Below are 21039 nucleotides of genomic sequence, written 5' to 3'. Positions count from 1 at the left end.
GAGCATCAGAATTGGGAAGAAAGGGGATTTAAGTGACTTTAACGTGGCATGGTTGTTGCTGCCAGACGGGCTGCTCTGAGTATTTCAAAAACTTGATCTACTGGGATTTTCACGCACAACCATCTCTAGGGTTTACAGAGAATGGTCTGAAAAAGAGGGTATATCCAGTGATCGGCAGTTCTGTGGACGCAAATGCCTTGTTAATGCCAGAGGAGAATGGCCAGACTAGTTCCAGCTGATAGAAAGGCAACAGTAACTCAAATAAGCACTCGTTACAACCGAGCTCTGCAGAAGAGCATCTCTGAACACACATCACGTCCAACCTTGAGGCGGATGGGCTACAGCAGCAGAAGAGCACACCGGGTGCCGCTCCTGTCAGCTAAGAACAGGAAACTGAGGCTACAATTCACACAGACTCACCAAAACTGGACAATAGAAGATTGGAGAAACGTTGCTGCTCTGATGAGTCTCCATTTCTGCTGACACATTCGGATGCTCGGCTCAGAATTTGCCCTCAACAACATGAAAGCATCGATCCATCCTGCCTTGTATCAGCAGTTCAGGCTGATGGTGGTGCAATGACAATGAGAGATTGGCATCATGGATGTGCAGCCGACAAATCTGCAGTAACTGTGTGATGCTATCAAGTCAATATGGAGCAAAATCTCTGAGGAATATTTCCAGTAGCTTGTTGAATCTATGCCACGAAGGATTCTGAAGGCAAAAGGGGGTCCAACCCGATACTAGTGAGGTGTACCTAATAAAGTGGCCGGTGAGTGTATAGTGCCTTTAATAATGCACTTTTGGATCCTGCAAGTTCAACACAAACTATTTTGAAAGCATGTCATTCCTGAAGGAGGTTTGAATGTGCGATTACAGTCAGTTCCTGAATATGAGGTTACAATCTTGCCTACAAGCTTCCCTTTACCAGCCCAGATCTTTATCTGCTTTGCAGAAGCAACCCTTTGAGCAAATATAATCCTTTATAAATATAATAAATATAACTTTTCCACAGTCATAGGCAGATCGCTGGCCTGATCCTCATTCAGATTTAAAGGGAACCTATTATGTTGCTTTATACAAAGTTTCAGCTCAAAATACCACACAAATGTTTTATAACTCTTAGGCTTTGATCCTATTAGTGCTGCTTTGGAGACTGTCACTTTAAATTCAAATTATTTTTTTTAAAAAGGGCAGAGGGCAAAGTGCCTGTGTGTCAGCATAATGGCAGATTCATTTGTCTTCATCTAAAACTCCACACTTATAATCCTCTAAGTCAGCGGTTCTCAAACCTTTTTCATCAAGTACCACCTCAGAAAAATATCGTCTCTCCAAGTACCATCATAATGAGCAGTATTGAAATACAGTAGCAAAGTAGGCCACGTAAAGCAGCTACAACTCTGCACAGTTCAAAAACATGGCAGATTGATTTCTATTATTAAGAATATTTATTATTGTCAGCCACTTTAAACATTATAAATAGTCTGAATTTAGCACTGTGCTGTGCTTTGAGGTAAAACAAACAAAAAAAGTAAAAACGTCAATATTTAAATTAAAATGTGCTTTTAAAAGTTACAAAATGGTAGATTAATGTTCTTAAAAAGTAAAAAAAAAAAAACATTCTGTACTTAAATGTAAAGTATTAACATATAGTAGCCAATTCATTAAAATCTGGGGATGTTGCTTGGACCTCATAAATATAGGGTATATGTCATCACATTGATAAACAAATCATTTTTGATCATTTTTAAAATACACGTAGCACATGACATATTTAATTCCTACGCGTACCACTAGAGGGAAGCCCGCGTACCACTAGTGGTACACGTACCACAGTTTGTGAACTACTGCTCTAAGTCACTGACATGATCATCAGCAGGTCAAAACTCTATTGGCACATGACTGCTTCTCACTCAGGGCTGTTTATGCTAATGAAGGAGAGATCATCACTAGTGGGCGGGGCTTTCCCCCTCTGATGACACGTACAAAAAGTGAATGTCAATCAAAGTGCTTTTTGCAGACTGTTTTCATGAAGTGCAATTATTAAAAATAGAATTATTTTTTACCATTAAAAGTTGGTTATGTTAACACACTGCTTCCTCACAGCCGTGCTTAAACCCCCTATAAAACAGATTTTTGCATAATAGGTCCTTTTTGAAGTGTACATAATGAACCTATTCCTCAAAGGAAACACTGCGTCTGTGGCACACTCAACATGTGCCTTCATCTTCCTCCTGATCAAACTTCTGCAAACTTCTTTCTGCTCAGTGTTCCACCAAAGATGGATCCCAGACACTGCTTATATAAACAGAAATGTTTGCTCCTGTCTTAGCCGGGTGGTGACTCAGTACAGGGGAATATATCCATGTGGAGCGAATGAGCACAATGGGGTCAGCTTTATGAGTAAACTGTGCTGTCAAAGAAATCTGCAAGTAACTTGAAGGCCCTGACACACATTGAGCGTAATTGAAGAACGAACTGGTGTCACGTCATTTTGAACAAAACCAGAACAATAATATAAACCACATAGCAACTATAGAATTACCACAACAGATCAACTACTGTAGCTGTTGTGTTACCATAGCAACTATACAATTACCACAAAAGACCAACCACTGCACTTGATGTGTTACCATAGCAACCATAGAAGTGCCACAAGAGATCAATTACTATAGTTCAAGTTTTACCATAGCAACCATAGAATTACCACAACAGATCAATTACTAGTTCATGTGTTACCATAGCAACCATAGAATTACCACAAGAGATCAACTACCATAATTGTTGTTACCATAGCAACTATAGAATTTCCACAACAGATCAACTAATATAGTTGTTGTTACCATAGCAACTATAAAATTACCACAACAGATCAACTATTAGTTGTTGTTACCATAGCAACTATAGAATTACCACAACTGATCAACTACTAAAAATATTGTGTTACCATAGCAACTATAGAATTACCACAACAGATCAATTACAATAGTTGTTGTGTTACCATAGCAACTACAGAATTATCACATCAGATCAACTACTGTAATTGATGTGTTACCATAGCAACTACAGAATTACAACAGATCAACTATTATAGTTGTTGTTACCATAGCAACTACAGAATTACCACATTAGATCAATTACTGTAATTGTTGTGTTACCATAGCAACTACAGAATTACCACATTAGATCAAACTACTGTAATTGTTGTGTTACCATAGCAACTACAGAATTACCACAGCAGATCAACTACTGTAATTGTTGTGTTACCATAGCAACTACAGAATTACCACAGCAGATCAACTACTGTAATTGTTGTGTTACCATAGCAACTATAGAATTACCACAACAGATCAACTACTGTAATTCATGTGTTACCATAGCAACTACAGAATTACCACAACAGATCAATTACAATAGTTGTTGTGTTACCATAGCAACTATAGAATTACCACAACAGATCAACTACTAGTTGTTGTGTTGCCATAGAAACTACAGAATTACCACAGCAGATCAACTACTGTAATTGTTGTGTTACCATAGCAACTATAGATTTACCAAACAGATCAACTACTGTAGTAGTTGTGTTACCATCTCAAATATGGAATTACATGACACCATTTGAACAGAACCAGGTCAATAATATGCTGAAAGACAGAAAATATTACTTCACAAACTGTACTGTAAATAAATCATATGAATATGTTCAAATTAGTCAATATTACTACTAAAATTAATTTAAAAAGTAAATAAATATAAAATTACACACAATTACACAAGTAAATAAACAGACCCAATGATGGGCTGAAAATCTGTGGATTTCTGCACTCGACTGCATGTGGGCCCAGTCATGACATAAAAATACATTAACAGGTTATGAATTCGAAGGGTGAATATTTTCAAATACTCTTTAATACAATCTCAAAGCAAATTGTTGAATGAGACGCACCCGCGCACTGGTATGCCTTCCTGTTTGGCTGCAGAAACGACCTGCTCGAACCTCTGCAAGCTCTCCTCTATGGAGCAGTTGATGTTTTTCCTGCTGAACGTCTCTGATGCAGAACCAAACACTGCCACTTCATTGGCTCCCGCTGCAACCTTTAACAGGAAACATTTCATCAAGCCTCTGCTTATAGACATGCCTGATTAGCAAGCAAAGCAATTAACAGAAATGAGCTAAACATTTACAAATAGACAGTGCGCGATGCTAAAGGTTGAGAAGAAAAGTGGCAGGGGGAAGCGTAGGCAGGCCCGCGTGCATAAATAAAGCGGTTTATTATACAAGAGAAACATCATTGACCTGGCATGGAAGGTGAATTGCAAATGTCACTTGTAAATAAATGTAAATGACGCAAATATTTACTTACGGCTGCCTGGAAGCCCTGAATATTGGGAGTCAGAACCGGGTATCTAACGTCAGGAGACCTTTTAATCCCTTTCAGCACTGCGGTGTGGTCGGCCATCTGAAATGTTTTTTTTAAAAAGAAACCAGTAAGAAGTCTCGTTTTTGAACATGAATAGCAACTGTGAAAACAGCTTGTGTTGTCTCATTGTGTCATGTGCTCTCCGTGCAATTGTCTAGTTCCACCCTCCTTGTTATCCCGTTATTAGTTTCAAGAGTTCACACTTAGATATTGCTTGACGACTGTAAGCAGGTTTGGCATGCTGTCCCGGGAGAGAACCCTGAGCTCGGAGATAGTTGAGCCCAGGGCTCCCGCCAGGTCCATAGAGCATGTAAGGGGAGTACGAGATCAGGTTGTTCTCGAGAGCTCCCCTTTTTAAAGGGAGGAAAGGAGGAGATAGGGGGTGGATGGGGGGTTTCTTCGGAAAACGAAGGTAAGGGAGTAATATCTAGCTAGGCTATTTATAGTAAGTTGGAATAGATCTGATTGGCTAACTAATGAGTGTAGATAGGCGGCCAGCTGCGGTCAATTATATGATGTGCTCCTCTCGAAATTAGTTTAAAAACTTCACTTCAAGAGTTCACACTTAGATATTGCTTGACGACTGTAAGCAGGTTTGGCATGCTGTCCCGGGAGAGAACCCTGAGCTCGGAGATAGTTGAGCCCAGGGCTCCCGCCAGGTCCATAGAGCATGTAAGGGGAGTACGAGATCAGGTGGTTCTCGAGAGCTCCCCTTTTTAAAGGGAGGAAAGGAGGAGATAGGGGGTGGATGGGGGGTTTCTTCGGAAAACGAAGATAAGGGAGTAATATCTAGCTAGGCTATTTATAGTAAGTTGGAATAGATCTGATTAGCTAACTAATGAGTGTAGATAGGCGGCCAGCTGCGGTCAATTATATCACGTGCTCCTCTCGAAATTAGTTTAAAAACTTCACTTAATATTTTCACCTGATTGTTTGTTAATTATTTCTCCTTTAGCCAAGGCAAGCTGAACTGCCGCTCTAGGCAAAGGACGGTCACGCCACCCTCAACCCTAAAGTGGTTGGTGAGGAGGGTGAGGGTAGTGTCGGGGACGCCGCCCTCTCTATTCTGCCGCCCTAGACATGGATATAACTGAGGGCGCGGGTGGTGAGGGTAGAGTCGCGGACGCCGCCCTCTCTATTCTGTCGCCCTAGACGCAGATAGAAGAGGGCGCGGGTGGTGAGGGTAGTGTTGCGGACGCTGCCCTCTCTATTCTGCTGCCCTAGACGCGGACATAACTGAGGGTGCGGGTGGTGAGGGTAGTGCGCGGATGCCGCCCTGTCTATTCTGTCGCCCTAGATGCGGATAGAAGAGGGCGCGGGTGGTGAGGGTAGTCTCGCGCACGCCGCCCTCTCTGTTCTGCCGCCCTAGACGTGGATATAACTGAGGGCGCGGGTGGTGAGGGTAGTGTCGCGGACGCCGCCCTCTTTATTATGTCGCCCTAGACCCGGATATAACTGAGGGCGCGGGTGGCGAGGGTAGTGTCGCGGACGCCGCCCTCTTCTGCCGCCCTAGACGCGGATATAACTGAGGACGCGGGCGGTGAGGATAGTGCGCGGACGCCACCCTCTCTATTCTGTCACCCTAGACGCGGATAGAAGAGGGCGCGGGTGGTAAGAGTAGTGTCGCGGACGCCGCACTCTTCTGCCGCCCTAGACGTGGATATAACTGAGGGCGTGGGTGGTGAGGGTAGAGTCGGGGACGCCGCTCTCTCTATTCTGTCTCCCTAGATGCGGATATAACTGAGGGCGCGGGTGGTGAGATAAGTGTCGCGGAGGCCGCCCTCTCTATTCTGTCGCCCTAGACGCGGATATAACTGATGGCGTGGGGGGTGAGGGTTGTGTCAGGGACGCCGTCCCCTCTATTTTGCTGCCCTAGGCGGCCGCTTAGGTCGCCTCTATGGACGCGCCGGCCATGCTTATAGCTCCCACTTGTCTGCTGTCCTGTGCCAGTTCATTGTCTTGCATTTGGTGTGTTTGGAGTCATCCTGTCTTGTGTCCAGTCCTGTTTTCCCAGTCCAGTTTTGCTGATGTTTTTCCCCCTATGGGGTAATTTCAGATAATCACAGATAAATAAATCTAATTTCTTGCATTTTGGAGTCCTCGCCTCTTTCCTACACCCCAATCCTGACAGTACTCTTATTGTAAAATGTTCCCCTTATTTCAAAGTGAAAACAAGATTATTTACCTTACCACATTGGCAGATTATTTTGCTTCTTCTAAGGAAAACCTCACTTATTTTTTATTTGATTTTTGATCTTATAATTTCTGAAAACAAGACAACATATATTGCTTGTCTAGAAAATGCTTCTTGATTTAAGTACAGTGTTGCCCACTTAGCGACTTTGACCGCTAGATTTAGCAATTTTTCAGACCCCTCTAGCAACAAATTTATTAAAACAGCGACTAGCGACAAATCTAGCGCCTTTTTTGTGTGTTACTGGACATTTTTATAGACTGTCATGTCCATAGTGTACTGTGCCTATACTTCTCAACGAGCTGCGGGTGATGCCGCCGGCCCCTCCCCGCCTCAGAGCACTGACAGCCGGCCCAGTCCAGTACAGCAGCCTCTCCCACCTGCAGCCTGACAGCAGATCACCCCTCTGCGTACCGACGGCAAATGATTTAACACCGGCAGTGTGAAGGTATTTCCCTTGTTCAGTCAAACCGATCTGCTTCTCCTTTATTTCAACAATTTAACTTGACCGTTTTTTTTCTTTTCTTGTTCACAATCAGATATTTAAAGTGAGAGTTTCTGAACTTGTCTGAGTTTATTACGTCTGAGAGATTACTGCAAATTCACAACACATCTATAATGATATACTGTATTTAAACAGCAATACGTTCAGTTAAACTGACATGCTTACATAAAGCGTAGTGCAAATATTAATACCCCTTTATTAACCACAGGCTGTTAAACAAACAGAAATGGTAGAACGTGATGACGTCAGTAATATGCAAATTAACTTATGATGTAATCTAGCGATTTTTAGCGACTTTTCAGGCAGAGCTTATCGCTTTTTTGTTGAAAAGTTTTTAAGTATTTGAGTTATTTGGACTACAAACGAGACAAAAACTAAGAAAGAAATGCATTTTTGCAGTGTTGGTTTGTGTGGACGAGATACTGAGCATTACCTGTGCAACCCACTTTGAAGACACGAAACTCGTGGCCTCGATCACAGGCAGGCCAGTCTGAGAAAGCAGGTCTATCAGCTGGATTTTGACCTCTGTCGGCACGATTTCCTGCAGAAGCACAATGACGTCAAAAGTCTTGGGATTCTATGAATGCATTCGTGTAGCGTGCACATCTGTGAGCCACGACAGCACGATGATATAATGCACTATGAATGAATAATTTACTTGCCACCAGAACTGAAAGAATAGTTTTCCAATGTATCTATACAATAGTGTAGCATCTGCTAAACACAACCCAGACTCAATGAAAAATCAGCATTTTGAATGTGAAAAGTAATCCTGGACCTGGTAAACTTTGTACAACCTAAAAAATGTTTAGCTGAAACCTGATTAACTTATCAAAATGAGTTAAAGCAATATATAAATGTTTGTTGTCATTATTTTTTTACAGTGCATTCAGTACATAATAACTACAGTAATTACACCAGACAGTGAACATACACATGCTAAGCTATCTACCTTCTCATTTTGGAGTCCATCTCTTGGTCCGACCTCCACGATTTTGACGTAGACTGGAAGTTTGGGCAGCTCTGAACACTGTAAATTGAAAAAACAATTGAGGAAGGAAGGAGCATCTAACAGTTTCACAGAGCTGTATGGAAAATCTGAGCGGTGGATTAAGACACATCCTCTTCCTGACGAATGGTGCATACAAGCTCATGTTTTGAGTCTGGTCTTCAGATCGCTGCCAGGTCATTTATGACATAATGTGCACTGGATCGAGCATTTCCTCTCCTTCAATGGCAAAACCAAAGCTTGAACTTTGAATGCGGTGGAGTAGCATTACAAAGGGCCAGAGCTGTGCTTATTGAAGATTTAAAGGGGACCTATTATGTGTAAGATGTAAAATAAGTCCTCAAAGTGTGTATGTGAAGTATTAGCTAAAAATACCACACAAATGATTTTCTATAACCAACCCAGGCTCATTGTAGGTACGTACCCCTGCATAAATTTCTGGAGAGCGCCAAATACAGCCCAGGAGTTATGTTTTTTTTTTTTTGCAGTTTTTGTTCTCGCATATCCACCAGAGGCCGCTGTGTACGCTTTTTCAGATCTCAAATTTCCCTCGTGAGTGCCATTCACGCCTGCTGTTCTCATGTAAATCCACCAGAGGCCGCTGTTGACTGACTAACTAACCAACTAACTGACCAGCCGACCAATCGTTCGGCCACACCCTTCCCAGTTCCTAACCGATAGTGTTTTCAAAAGCAACAATTGACCCGCCCACCTCCTTCCCTAAAACCAACCGATAGTGTTTTCAAAAGCACCAATTGACCCGCCCACCTCCTTCCCTAAAACCAACCGATAGTGTTTTCAAAAGCACCAATTGACCCGCCCACCTCCTTCCCTAAAACCAACCGATAGTGTTTTCAAAAGCACCAATTGACCCGCCCACCTCCTTCCCTAAAACCAACCGATAGTGTTTTCAAAAGCACCAATTGACCCGCCCACCTCCTTCCCTAAAACCAACCGATAGTGTTTTCAAAAGCAACAATTGACCCGCCCACCTCCTTCCCTAAAACCAACCGATAGTGTTTTCAAAAGCAACAATTGACCCGCCCACCTCCTCCCCTAAAACCAACCGATAGTGTTTTCAAAAGCAACAATTGACCCGCCCACCTCCTCCCCTAAAACCAACCGATAGTGTTTTCAAAAGCACCAATTGACCCGCCCACCTCCTTCCCTAAAACCAACCGATAGTGTTTTCAAAAGCAACAATTGACCCGCCCACCTCCTTCCCTAAAACCAACCGATAGTGTTTTCAAAAGCACCAATTGACCCGCCCACCTCCTTCCCTAAAACCAACCGATAGTGTTTTCAAAAGCACCAATTGACCCGCCCACCTCCTTCCCTAAAACCAACCGATAGTGTTTTCAAAAGCAACAATTGACCTGCCCACCTCCTTCCCTAAAACCAACCGATAGTGTTTTCAAAAGCAACAATTGACCCGCCCACCTCCTTCCCTAAAACCAACCGATAGTGTTTTCAAAAGCAACAATTGACCCGCCCACCTCCTTCCCTAAAACCAACCGATAGTGTTTTCAAAAGCAACAATTGACCCGCCCACCTCCTCCCCTAAAACCAACCGATAGTGTTTTCAAAAGCAACAATTGACCCGCCCACCTCCTTCCCTAAAACCAACCGATAGTGTTTTCAAAAGCAAACTAGAAAAAGAAAAGCCCTCGCGGCCGCCCGATTTTTACCGCATTTTCAAATCTTACATTTTAACCCTGTTAATTACTTGTTTATTTATTTTTTTACCCGCTTTCTGGAACACATTTTCACCAGACTTGTACCCCATCATCACGGTCAACTCTGTTCCACCTCCCAAGTCCGCCAATGTACGCGGCAAGCCACTGGGCACACTGGTAACATCAGAAAAGCCGTCCACACGGAGATAAGTGGTCAGCTGGTATTGTGCCATTTTAGTGACTGTCGCTTTAAATTCAAATGAGATTGTGCTCTTTTTAAAAGAGGGCGGAGCTATAGATACCCATGTATCAGCATGGTGGCAGCTTATAAAATCTAATGGTAGATGGCTGCTTGTCACTCAGGGCTGTTTATGCTAATGAGGGAGAGATGTTCACTAGTTTTTTTTTTTTTTTATTAAATACAAGAAAAATGACATCACTGCATTGAAGAGCAAAAAATAACAAAACAATTAAGAAAGAGGGAAAAAAAACTTTGCATAGCCTCAATTATTAAGAAAAAAAGATTATCATAAGCATTAAGAACGTATTATTCCTATTATTATTAATAAGCTTAACAGATTTAATATTGAACAAAATTACAGCAAGTATTAAAAATATTAAATCTAGGTATTGCCTTTACACTCATAAACTACGGACACTCATAAACTAAACTACAAACCCACACAAGCGCAGGGAGAACATGCAAACTCCACACAGAAACGTCAACTGACCCAGCCTAGGCTCGAACCAGTGACCTTCTTGCTGTGAGGCGACAGCACTACCCACTGCATTGCCTAATATGTAATATACTAGCATAAACTGTGTAGGAAGACCAATCGAATTAAGCTTTTGTTTAGACTTAGCATTTAGCATGCTATGTTGTGTATGCTACTGTTAGCTTCATAAGCACATTTAGACCTACGGTAAACCAATTCTGATTAATCACGTAAATCCAACCTTTTTCTTTTTTTTCATATAATTATTTACATTATAGAATTTATATAATTATTGCGATGTATATTTTATTATTTGTTTGCATTTTGAATGTATGTACAAAATTGACATTGATAAAATAGAAAATAATATTAATATTTATTAAGTATTAGGCTGTACGTGTTGATTAATAGGCCTATTAAACTAAAAGTAAGCTCTGAATTAATCTTTAATTTGAGAAAAGACCTCTATTTTGGTCATTGTTGAATGAAATGTCTTCAGCTTCCTGTAGCTTTTCGTTTGCAAATGAACCAGTGCTAATCTATAACTAAACCTGTTGATGAAAAGTAGATAACTTAGGCCTAAAAAACAGCCACAAAACAAATATGAGAACAGCATTGATGCAGTGAAGAGTGAATAAATACAATTTTAGCCACAAACGATGCACATGTAATGCTAATTAGATATTCTGCCTCACTTCAGTGGTGAAAATAAAATCGCAGGGGTCAAGGGTGTTTGATTTACTGATGAATTGCATTGATGTGAGCTACACTGCTTTCCTCACACGCTCGCCTTCCTCCATAAAGTTAACCTCCACTCCACAGCTGCCCTGTCCTGACCTATTCATGCATCTCTAAGGACCGAGCTGTCCCGGGAGAAGCTTGCTAATATACAGAATTGGACTCAAGGCCTTCTGGGCGTTCAAAGCATTTGCAGACCTGGACAGATTTGTCCAGCCCATCACCCCCTTGTGCTGGAAAAGGGATTCATTCTCCCTATGAGCTATCAACCAAGGCTGAACCTGGACGGGGGCGTCCCGCGAGTCACTTTTAACACTCAAGGCAGGGATAGTTTGTCCCAATTGGAACGTAGCCAAGGCAGAACCTGGACGAGGGCATCCCACGTGACACTTTTAACACACAAGTTAGGGCTAATCTGTCCCAATCGGAACGTAGCCAAGGCAGGACCTGGACGCAGCAGGCATACAGCGTTGAACTAAGAAGACAGGGCTCATTTTTGTCCCCACTGAATTTACTTTTACCACACAGATAATAAATAAAAGGAATAATGAAGACACTGAACACCATTTGACCGTTAAGTTGTACAATATTTATTCAGGACGATTCAGAGTCTTCTGTTTGTTCGAGCGGGCGAGCGCCCTGGCTTTTCCCTTTGGCAGGGCGCCATGGCAGCGTCCTCCTGCTGGTTCCCTCCTGGAAAAGAGACACATAAAGGGAAGTTAGCCAATGCCACACGTTCTGCTGTCCACGCCAAAGAGAATGTGATTTTTACCAGGGGAGAGACGGAAGTCTCCGTCCTCTTGCGCCCTTTCCGCGGGGGGCTTTCAGTGCCCGCTGCCTCCCCATCCTCCTCCTCCTCCTCCTCCTCCTCCTCCACCAGGGCCCTTTCAAAGAGTCTGCGGCGCTCGCGTGCTTGGAGAGGTCCGAGGTGAAGTGCGTAGAACTTATCTGAGGTTGAAGTGTCATGGCACATGAATTGCGCCACCTTGTGGCGATCCTCTGAAGAGTGTGCATTCTTTGCCTGCATCGGAGAGAGACAGAAGTTTGATTAGGATAGAAGCCGCCGCTGGTAGTTACAGGGGCGTCACAATGCCTACTCACATGAGTCGCGATCGCAGTGCGTACGTCAGTAAAGGTGGGTTTGCCTGGAAGGCCCATACTGAGCCAAGCAGACTGAAAGTACTTGTTCAGGGTCCGACAAGGACTGGCTCTGGAAGTGAAAAAGAAATAGGTAGCCTGGCTCCCTCCGGGGAGACCAGCCCGCAGCGCCAAAAACCTGCGGAACCAGCTGTATTCCTCCCTGTTTAGGGACAGCTGAGCCGCCCCAAAGGCTCTGTTTGTTTTGTGAGTGGTAATCTGCCATCAGAGAACAAGCAGTGAGTGAGTGAGTGAGTGAGTGAGTGAGTGAGTGAGTGAGTGAGTGAGTGAGTGAGTGAGTGAGAGAGAGAGCATGCTACTGGTGACCCCCACCTTACTTGCGCCATACTCACGTTAATGACATAAGCAGACTCGTCGGGGCTTCTGGAGGCCTCTTCAACCTCCTGGATTGTGAGATTCTGGAAGACTCCACAGCGGTGCCCAGAGATGGAGGTTAGGTAGCCAGTCAGAAAGCCATAGAAGCGCCACTGTTGCCTAGTGCTTGGGTTGGATTCGAGGCTATCTGGTGAAAGACATTAGACAGATTAGACCACCGACGGTTCTATTTCCTTTCTGGGTCACCAACAGCTCTTGGCTGCTGGTGACTTGTACTCCGGGGCGCCAGCAGCTCAAACAACAGCTGCTGGTGGCCCGGAGAGGAAATGTGCGTTTCTTCTTCAGGGGCACCAGCAGTTCATGGACTGCTGGTGCCCCTGAAGAAGAAACGCACAACTCCTCTCCGGGCCACCAGCAGCTGTTGGTTCATCCAGCCACGTCGGTCTGCCCCCCTTCCCCCCCGAATGAGTCCCATTCGCGGGGGAGAGGGGCAGACAGACGTGGCTGGATGAACCAAGGGCTGTTGGTGCCCCGGAAGAACGAACAGGGGGAATCGCTGGAACGGCGGAAGGGCTTGCTTACCTAGCAGGGCGGGAATTTTCCTCCCAGCGGTCCGGTGACAGCGCACCAGACTGGCCTTGGGGATCAGTCGGCTTTCCTTCGCCTGCTTGGTCCTTACCTCGTGCACGACGACACGCCGGCGTATGCCGCGGATGAGGGCTCTGACCTCCCTTCGAATCAGAACCAGAGCCGTGCTGGAGAGCTGACAGGCGGCCGGCGGCGTCTCCGAGAGGTAGTCTAGGAACTGAGCCACGTTCTTCAGGTAGTGCTGCCTGGTGGGCTCGGCCATGCGCGTCTGACCTAGCCGGGCGGCCCACGCTCGGATTCGGGCTGGTTGGTTGAGGAAGAGGAAGTCCCCTGGCTCCGCGGTGCCCCTGGCCATGTAACCAAGGAAGGCTTTGATTCTCCCCAGCTTCGAAGTGACGTTGTTCCTCAGGCGGGGGGTGGGCTCGCTGCCCAGTTGGTACCCTTCGAACTCCCCCAAGAGAAGGTCTGTGGAACGAGCACAACCAAGAGTCAACTTCCCCCAAGGCACACAGCCAGCAGAGCGACAGTGACGTGCCTGAAATATACTCAACTCAGCGCGGGGACGTGGTCCGGGAACGGGTAGGGTTCCAAAGCCTCCGGAGGCTCGGGGGGCGTCGGACCTCCGGCCGCGCCTCGCCCGGGAGCCGGTGGTGCAGGAGGCGACCTGGTTCTCCTCGCCCGCTTCCTCCTCCTTCTCCCCCCTTCTCCCTTCCTCAGCTCCCGGTAGAGGCGTGTGATCTGGAGCAGGGTGGACCGCATCTTGGTAACCTGTTTCCCCAGGTCCGTGAGCTGAGCCTGTATGCGCTCGGTGGCGCGCCTGCAGCCGCGGTCGGCGCACGGGCGGCCGGCCTCTGGGTCCTCCGAGTCCCGCTCCCCCTCGGAGGACGATGCTAGCTGGGACACGACAGGGATTGCAGGCTGGGTGGACCGCAGCCACTGCAACTCCCGAGCTACTTTCCGGCGTTTCGCCCTCCCCATAGCCTCTTTCCTTCCCGAGGTCGAGAGCTCCGCGTGCTGCCTCAAGTGCCTGTCTAGGCGGGCTGGCGTCCGGCGACAGCCCGGGACCGGGCACGGTGTCTTCCGCGTGTCCACGCGGCCGGCGGCCAGCGCGAGCAGCAGCCGCTTCTCGTCCGAGTTGGCCACCTTGTGAACGGCCGTCAGGTGAGGCGCAAGCCGGCTGTAGACGTTGAAGCATAGGGCACATTCAGCCATGACCGTGCTAGAGCCAATGCAGAGGGGGAAAGGGGCCCGCACGCCACGTGCGGCGGTTAATAAGCGGCCGGAGGCGGCGTCCACTTCCGCGTCATGACGTTGGTGGACCCGTATTTCTTAAAGGGGAAGGACACCCCCCCGCACCAGGAGGTGTAAACCGATGCCCTACGGAGATCCATTCGGTTCAAGCTTTCTTTTGTTACGACTTCTCAAGCAGGGGGGAGAGGGGTGTCCACCTCACTCCCTTCCCCCCTTTTCAAAGGAACCAGAGGGGGTGTCCCGTTAAACAATGCACCCCACCGCCCCTTCATCGTTGCCCCGGTCAGCGGTTCGACACCTCTCTCTCTCTTGTCACGACTCGAGTTGGGGAAGGGGTGTCCCACCTCACTCCCTATCCCCCCTTCATTTTGCTGTTCTGGCCAGCGGGAGCTTTTCCACAGCCATTCACGTTCACTTTTTCCACCCCAAAACGGGGATTGTTTGAGCCCCATTGGGGGGGGACAGCTCCACACGCGCCAGCCGCGGGAGCTTTTGTGACCTGCTACAACCAACATGGAATACGCACCAACCATCGAAAGGGGGGTCCAGACAGCCCGTAACCCCGGCACCACTGACCCTGGCACGTTTCACCTCGCCGGAGTCCACTAGCTTCCCCTCCCAACCAACCACCCTCACTCCCCCGGGAGCAGGGTAGGCGGGGTGGGGGTCAGCCGGGAGCCAGCAAGGATAAACCCAGGGGGTGGGCGGCGTTGCGGGCGGACGGACGGGATGCAGACGCACACACTCGGGCGGGGGTAGAATCGAAGCCCACACCAGCTCGTTCCCTACGCTGCCCCTGGGGCCTCGATTCACCACGCCGGGTGACTCGACCGAACCCACCGAACATCCCCCAGCCCTCGCAGGGCGTGGGGGGCGGGGGCACGGGCCGAGTATCGGCGCGGGGGAAACGGAGTCCAGGGGGGCGGGCTGGCGGGCGGGCTGAGCAGCAGACAAGCTCTGGGTCATTTAGCCAGACGGGCCATCTGGGTCCTTTACCCACAGATCGGGGCGGGAAGGGGGGGCGCTGTGTGCGGAGGGACACCCCCACGCCTCCCTGATACAGCGCCCAGGACGGGGAGGATCTGCCACACCCATAGAGGCCGACCCCATTGGTGCTTTGGGGGGCCTGGGTGGGGGCCTAGCCCCTGGGGCGCCACACTAGCTCCTATCGATCAGTCACCGTGGGGTCTGGCGACTGGACTGTCAGAGACTAAGTCCATATTTTTACGCCTTCCCCGAAACCCTGATGGCAGGTCAGAGATTGTGGGTGTCGGGCAAAAACCTCCAGGCGCGGGACGTCCCGACAAGTAGGCCGGGAAGGGTGGTCTCCCGTCGGGCATGGTTTGGTGGGCTCGGGCCTGGGTCTAACCAACGCCCCGGTGAGCGCCAGGCATAACGTATTCCTGTTGGACCTTTGGCGCTAGATGCGTAAAGATGTGCCGCTGGTGAACCATCGATGGAGCCGCTGGTGAACCATTAATGGGGGCCTCTGAGATCCAGCGTTGGGGAGGCCTGTGCCCCGCGCGCTCTGCCCGGGGCACACACACCCTTCTTGGGGAGCGAGCCCAGCCCCTGGGGCCTCTGAGATCCAGCGTTGGGGAGGCCTGTGCCCCGCGCGCTCTGCCCGGGGCACACACACCCTTCTTGGGGAGCGAGCCCAGCCCCTGGGGCCTCTGAGATCCAGCGTTGGGGAGGCCTGTGCCCCGCGCGCTCTGCCCGGGGCACACACACCCTTCTTGGGGAGCGAGCCCAGCCCCTGGGGCCTCTGAGATCCAGCGTTGGGGAGGCCTGTGCCCCGCGCGCTCTGCCCGGGGCACACACACCCTTCTTGGGGAGCGAGCCCAGCCCCTGGGGCCTCTGAGATCCAGCGTTGGGGAGGCCTGTGCCCCGCGCGCTCTGCCCGGGGCACACACACCCTTCTTGGGGAGCGAGCCCAGCCCCTGGGGCCTCTGAGATCCAGCGTTGGGGAGGCCTGTGCCCCGCGCGCTCTGCCCGGGGCACACACACCCTTCTTGGGGAGCGAGCCCAGCCCCTGGGGCCTCTGAGATCCAGCGTTGGGGAGGCCTGTGCCCCGCGCGCTCTGCCCGGGGCACACACACCCTTCTTGGGGAGCGAGCCCAGCCCCTGGGGCCTCTGAGATCCAGCGTTGGGGAGGCCTGTGCCCCGCGCGCTCTGCCCGGGGCACACACACCCTTCTTGGGGAGCGAGCCCAGCCCCTGGGGCCTCTGAGATCCAGCGTTGGGGAGGCCTGTGCCCCGCGCGCTCTGCCCGGGGTACACGCACTCTCCGGCGGCAAGCGCTGGTACCAAAGGACCCCCTAGATTTGCACCTAATCACCAGCCGTGCCCGGGCACCCCACTATTAAGCCCGGGGACACTAACTCCTCCAAACCGCATGGATCAGACAGACGTGCTGCTGGTGACCCAACTGGCCAAGACGTACCGCTGGTGGCCCAATCGGTCTTTGGGTTTGTGAATGGGTCACCACCGGCCCTGGGCTCGTGTATGGGGCACCAGCCGCACGTCGTTTTAGCCTCCGTCAGCGGTGGGGTCTTATGTTTGCTGCGGAAATATGAGCGCTGGGAGGCGGCTTAGCAGCTCAGCAATGGACCCCTAGCTCCCCCGGGTTCGAACGCATCTCCTGGGGCTTCTTTGATTGCCTTTGAGGCCTGGGTCTTTGGCTGAACCAGGGCAGTTGCGCGCACCTAGCTCCCCCGGGTTCGAACGCATCTCCTGGGGCTTCTTTGATTGCCTTTGAGGCCTGGGTCTTTGGCTGAACCAGGGCAGTTACGCGCACCTAGCTCCCCCGGGTTCGAACGCATCTCCTGGGGCTTCTTTGAATGCCTTTGAGGCCTGGGTCTTTGGCTGAACCAGGGCAGTTGCGCGCACCTAGCTCCCCCGGGTTCGAACGCATCTCCTGGGGCTTCTTTGAATGCCTTTGAGGCCTGGGTCTTTGGCTGAACCAGGGCAGTTGCGCGCACCTAGCTCCCCCGGGTTCGAACGCATCTCCTGGGGCTTCTTTGAATGCCTTTGAGGCCTGGGTCTTTGGCTGAACCAGGGCAGTTGCGCGCACCTAGCTCCCCCGGGTTCGAACGCATCTCCTGGGGCTTCTTTGATTGCCTTTGAGGCCTGGGTCTTTGGCTGAACCAGGGCAGTTACGCGCACCTAGCTCCCCCGGGTTCGAACGCATCTCCTGGGGCTTCTTTGATTGCCTTTGAGGCCTGGGTCTTTGGCTGAACCAGGGCAGTTACGCGCACCTAGCTCCCCCGGGTTCGAACGCATCTCCTGGGGCTTCTTTGATTGCCTTTGAGGCCTGGGTCTTTGGCTGAACCAGGGCAGTTACGCGCACCTAGCTCCCCCGGGTTCGAACGCATCTCCTGGGGCTTCTTTGATTGCCTTTGAGGCCTGGGTCTTTGGCTGAACCAGGGCAGTTACGCGCACCTAGCTCCCCCGGGTTCGAACGCATCTCCTGGGGCTTCTTTGATTGCCTTTGAGGCCTGGGTCTTTGGCTGAACCAGGGCAGTTACGCGCACCTAGCTCCCCCGGGTTCGAACGCATCTCCTGGGGCTTCTTTGATTGCCTTTGAGGCCTGGGTCTTTGGCTGAACCAGGGCAGTTACGCGCACCTAGCTCCCCCGGGTTCGAACGCATCTCCTGGGGCTTCTTTGATTGCCTTTGAGGCCTGGTTCGATCAACCGCGAAATCGGAAATTGCACTAAGTCCTTCATATGTGTCTGTTATCGAAAACTTGACGGCAGGTCAGCGAAACCCAGGGACGCGCTACCCCCCCTCCAGGCGCGGGTCATGCCGGAGAGAGTGGTCTCTATCCGGGCATGGCTTGGTGGGCTCTCCCCTGGGTCTAACCGACGCCCCCGGTGAGCGCACTAATGTTTCAGCTGATGCGTAAATTGGTACCGCTGGTGCACCATTGGCCTCCAGGGCTCCATGTCCCGCGCTCTTTGCCCAATACACCCTCACTTATCCCGGGGAACCACTGATCGCCAAAGACCCCCCCCTCCTGGCTCTCTGACCCCCTCGCTTACCGTTGGTGACCCAAATAGGCCTTTGCGCGCGCTGGCCTGCGGGGATATGAGCGCTGGGAGGCGGGTTAGCAGCTCAGCAATGGACCCCTAGCTCCCCCGGGTTCGAACGCATCTCCTGGGGCTTCTTTGATTGCCTTTGAGGCCTGGGTCTTTGGCTGAACCAGGGCAGTTACGCGCACCTAGCTCCCCCGGGTTCGAACGCATCTCCTGGGGCTTCTTTGATTGCCTTTGAGGCCTGGGTCTTTGGCTGAACCAGGGCAGTTACGCGCACCTAGCTCCCCCGGGTTCGAACGCATCTCCTGGGGCTTCTTTGATTGCCTTTGAGGCCTGGGTCTTTGGCTGAACCAGGGCAGTTACGCGCACCTAGCTCCCCCGGGTTCGAACGCATCTCCTGGGGCTTCTTTGATTGCCTTTGAGGCCTGGGTCTTTGGCTGAACCAGGGCAGTTACGCGCACCTAGCTCCCCCGGGTTCGAACGCATCTCCTGGGGCTTCTTTGATTGCCTTTGAGGCCTGGGTCTTTGGCTGAACCAGGGCAGTTACGCGCACCTAGCTCCCCCGGGTTCGAACGCATCTCCTGGGGCTTCTTTGATTGCCTTTGAGGCCTGGGTCTTTTGCTGAACCAGGGCAGTTACGCGCACCTAGCTCCCCCGGGTTCGAACGCATCTCCTGGGGCTTCTTTGATTGCCTTTGAGGCCTGGGTCTTTGGCTGAACCAGGGCAGTTACGCGCACCTAGCTCCCCCGGGTTCGAACGCATCTCCTGGGGCTTCTTTGATTGCCTTTGAGGCCTGGGTCTTTGGCTGAACCAGGGCAGTTACGCGCACCTAGCTCCCCCGGGTTCGAACGCATCTACTGGGGCTTCTTTGATTGCCTTTGAGGCCTGGGTCTTTGGCTGAACCAGGGCAGTTACGCGCACCTAGCTCCCCCGGGTTCGAACGCATCTCCTGGGGCTTCTTTGATTGCCTTTGAGGCCTGGGTCTTTGGCTGAACCAGGGCAGTTACGCGCACCTAGCTCCCCCGGGTTCGAACGCATCTCCTGGGGCTTCTTTGATTGCCTTTGAGGCCTGGGTCTTTGGCTGAACCAGGGCAGTTACGCGCACCTAGCTCCCCCGGGTTCGAACGCATCTACTGGGGCTTCTTTGATTGCCTTTGAGGCCTGGGTCTTTGGCTGAACCAGGGCAGTTGCGCGCACCTAGCTCCCCCGGGTTCGAACGCATCTCCTGGGGCTTCTTTGATTGCCTTTGAGGCCTGGGTCTTTGGCTGAACCAGGGCAGTTGCGCGCACCTAGCTCCCCCGGGTTCGAACGCATCTCCTGGGGCTTCTTTGATTGCCTTTGAGGCCTGGGTCTTTGGCTGAACCAGGGCAGTAACGCGCACCTAGCTCCCCCGGGTTCGAACGCATCTCCTGGGGCTTATTTGAATGCCTCTGGGGCCTGGTTCGATCAACCGCGAAATCGGAAATTGCACTAAGTCCTTCATATGTGTCTGTTATCGAAAACTTGACGGCAGGTCAGCGAAACCCAGGGACGCGCTACCCCCCCCTCCAGGCGCGGGTCATGCCGGAGAGAGTGGTCTCTATTCGGGCATGGCTTGGTGGGCTCTCCCCTGGGTCTAACCGACGCCCCCGGTGAGCTTATCCATAGCGTTTGCCAGCGGTCGTTCCAAAGACCCCCCCCGCTAGAGACCCACCATCCCCCAAATGAGTGTTAGTTGTTTCAAACAGCAAAAAAATAAAATCAATGCATTTCGTTTTCAAAATGAATTTTTTTTACTTTCTCTCTGCATTATATTTCCTAGAGGAGCACATGCACAAACAGAGCCCCACCTTCTCTTCCCACAGGAGCCGCGGCAACCACGGATAATCCCGCAGGAAAGTCTCGTAGCTCAGGCAGTGTTTGACCGCGGAGGAAACGTTCCCCATCCGGCCAGCGCGACCTGCCAGCCCGGTGCTTTTCCGCAGTGACACCGGTGGTGGAGACGACCGAGCATCTGCGCTTTTTCACCGTCAGCATCACCGCGACCTACGCTGGCTGTCGCTAGAAGAGATACAGCTGTGGACGGAAGTTAACGATAATTATTAATATTCTTTAGTAAATGATTAATTGTATTTCAATATTCTCTAAAACAGTATTTGTCTTATTCGTATTATTTATTGAATTACTCATTAAATAATATTTTAACGTCTACCCCTACCCCAACCATCACAGTAATGTTAAAATAGTAATTATACAGAGTTTTATTCATATTATTTATCAAACTACCCATTAAATTGTATTTTATTAATGCCTACCCCTAAACCTAACCATCACAGTAATGTTAAAATAGTAATTATACAGAGTATTATTCATACTATTGATTAAATTACTCATTAAATTGTAGTTTTAACATCTACCCCTAAACTCAACCATCGCAGTAATGTGAAAACAGTA

General features: G+C 49.9%; 2 protein-coding genes across 25 annotated transcripts in view; both read right to left on the bottom strand.

The window, feature by feature from the left end:
• The window catches only part of hmgcll1 (3-hydroxymethyl-3-methylglutaryl-CoA lyase like 1), a 245051-nt gene extending 224425 nt beyond the window's left edge, over nucleotides 1-20626 (bottom strand). For 22 of the 23 annotated variants that reach the window (XR_012388667.1, XR_012388663.1, XR_012388660.1 and 19 more), the window contains exons 1-5: nucleotides 20436-20626; nucleotides 8073-8150; nucleotides 7554-7661; nucleotides 4365-4460; nucleotides 3947-4095 (exon numbers count right to left, since the gene is read on the bottom strand). Coding sequence is in view for 5 of the 23 variants with exons in the window: in XM_068212920.2 (XP_068069021.1) it covers nucleotides 3947-4095; nucleotides 4365-4460; nucleotides 7554-7661; nucleotides 8073-8150; nucleotides 20436-20531 (527 nt within the window). In the remaining 18 variants the exon portion in view is untranslated. 23 annotated transcript variants of the gene reach the window in all.
• Nucleotides 11826-15746, bottom strand: LOC110440169 (uncharacterized). 2 transcript variants are annotated; one of them, XM_068212985.2, is made up of 6 exons: nucleotides 13872-15746; nucleotides 13315-13785; nucleotides 12750-12919; nucleotides 12361-12615; nucleotides 12032-12280; nucleotides 11826-11952 (listed from the first exon to the last, which is right to left on the bottom strand). In XM_068212985.2, exons 1-6 carry the CDS (start codon nucleotides 14530-14532, stop codon nucleotides 11854-11856), a joined length of 1905 nt encoding a protein of 634 aa, XP_068069086.1. In that variant the 5' UTR covers nucleotides 14533-15746; the 3' UTR covers nucleotides 11826-11853. The 2 variants fall into 2 exon arrangements, with proteins under 2 accessions (XP_068069086.1, XP_021336379.1); XM_021480704.3 differs by having other exon boundaries at nucleotides 11826-12280; nucleotides 13872-14666.
• Nucleotides 20627-21039: the final 413 nt, after the last annotated feature.

This window comes from Danio rerio, chromosome 13 (genome assembly GCF_049306965.1).
Source record: "Danio rerio strain Tuebingen ecotype United States chromosome 13, GRCz12tu, whole genome shotgun sequence".
NCBI lineage: Eukaryota > Metazoa > Chordata > Actinopteri > Cypriniformes > Danionidae > Danio > Danio rerio.
The sequence above is the reverse complement of the archived record's forward strand: the minus strand, read 5'-3'. Positions and strand labels throughout refer to the sequence as shown.

Excerpts from the sequence above, each read along its gene's own strand:
- LOC110440169 (XM_021480704.3), bottom strand. The coding sequence starts at position 14,532 with ATGGCTGAATGTGCCCTATGCTTCAACGTCTACAGCCGGCTTGCGCCT. Across the intron at positions 12,920-13,314 it reads GAAAATTCCCGCCCTGCTAG|ATAGCCTCGAATCCAACCCA; the intron begins GTAAGCAAGCCC and ends GTCTTTCACCAG. Across the intron at positions 12,281-12,360 it reads GCACTGCGATCGCGACTCAT|GCAAAGAATGCACACTCTTC; the intron begins GTGAGTAGGCAT and ends TCTCCGATGCAG.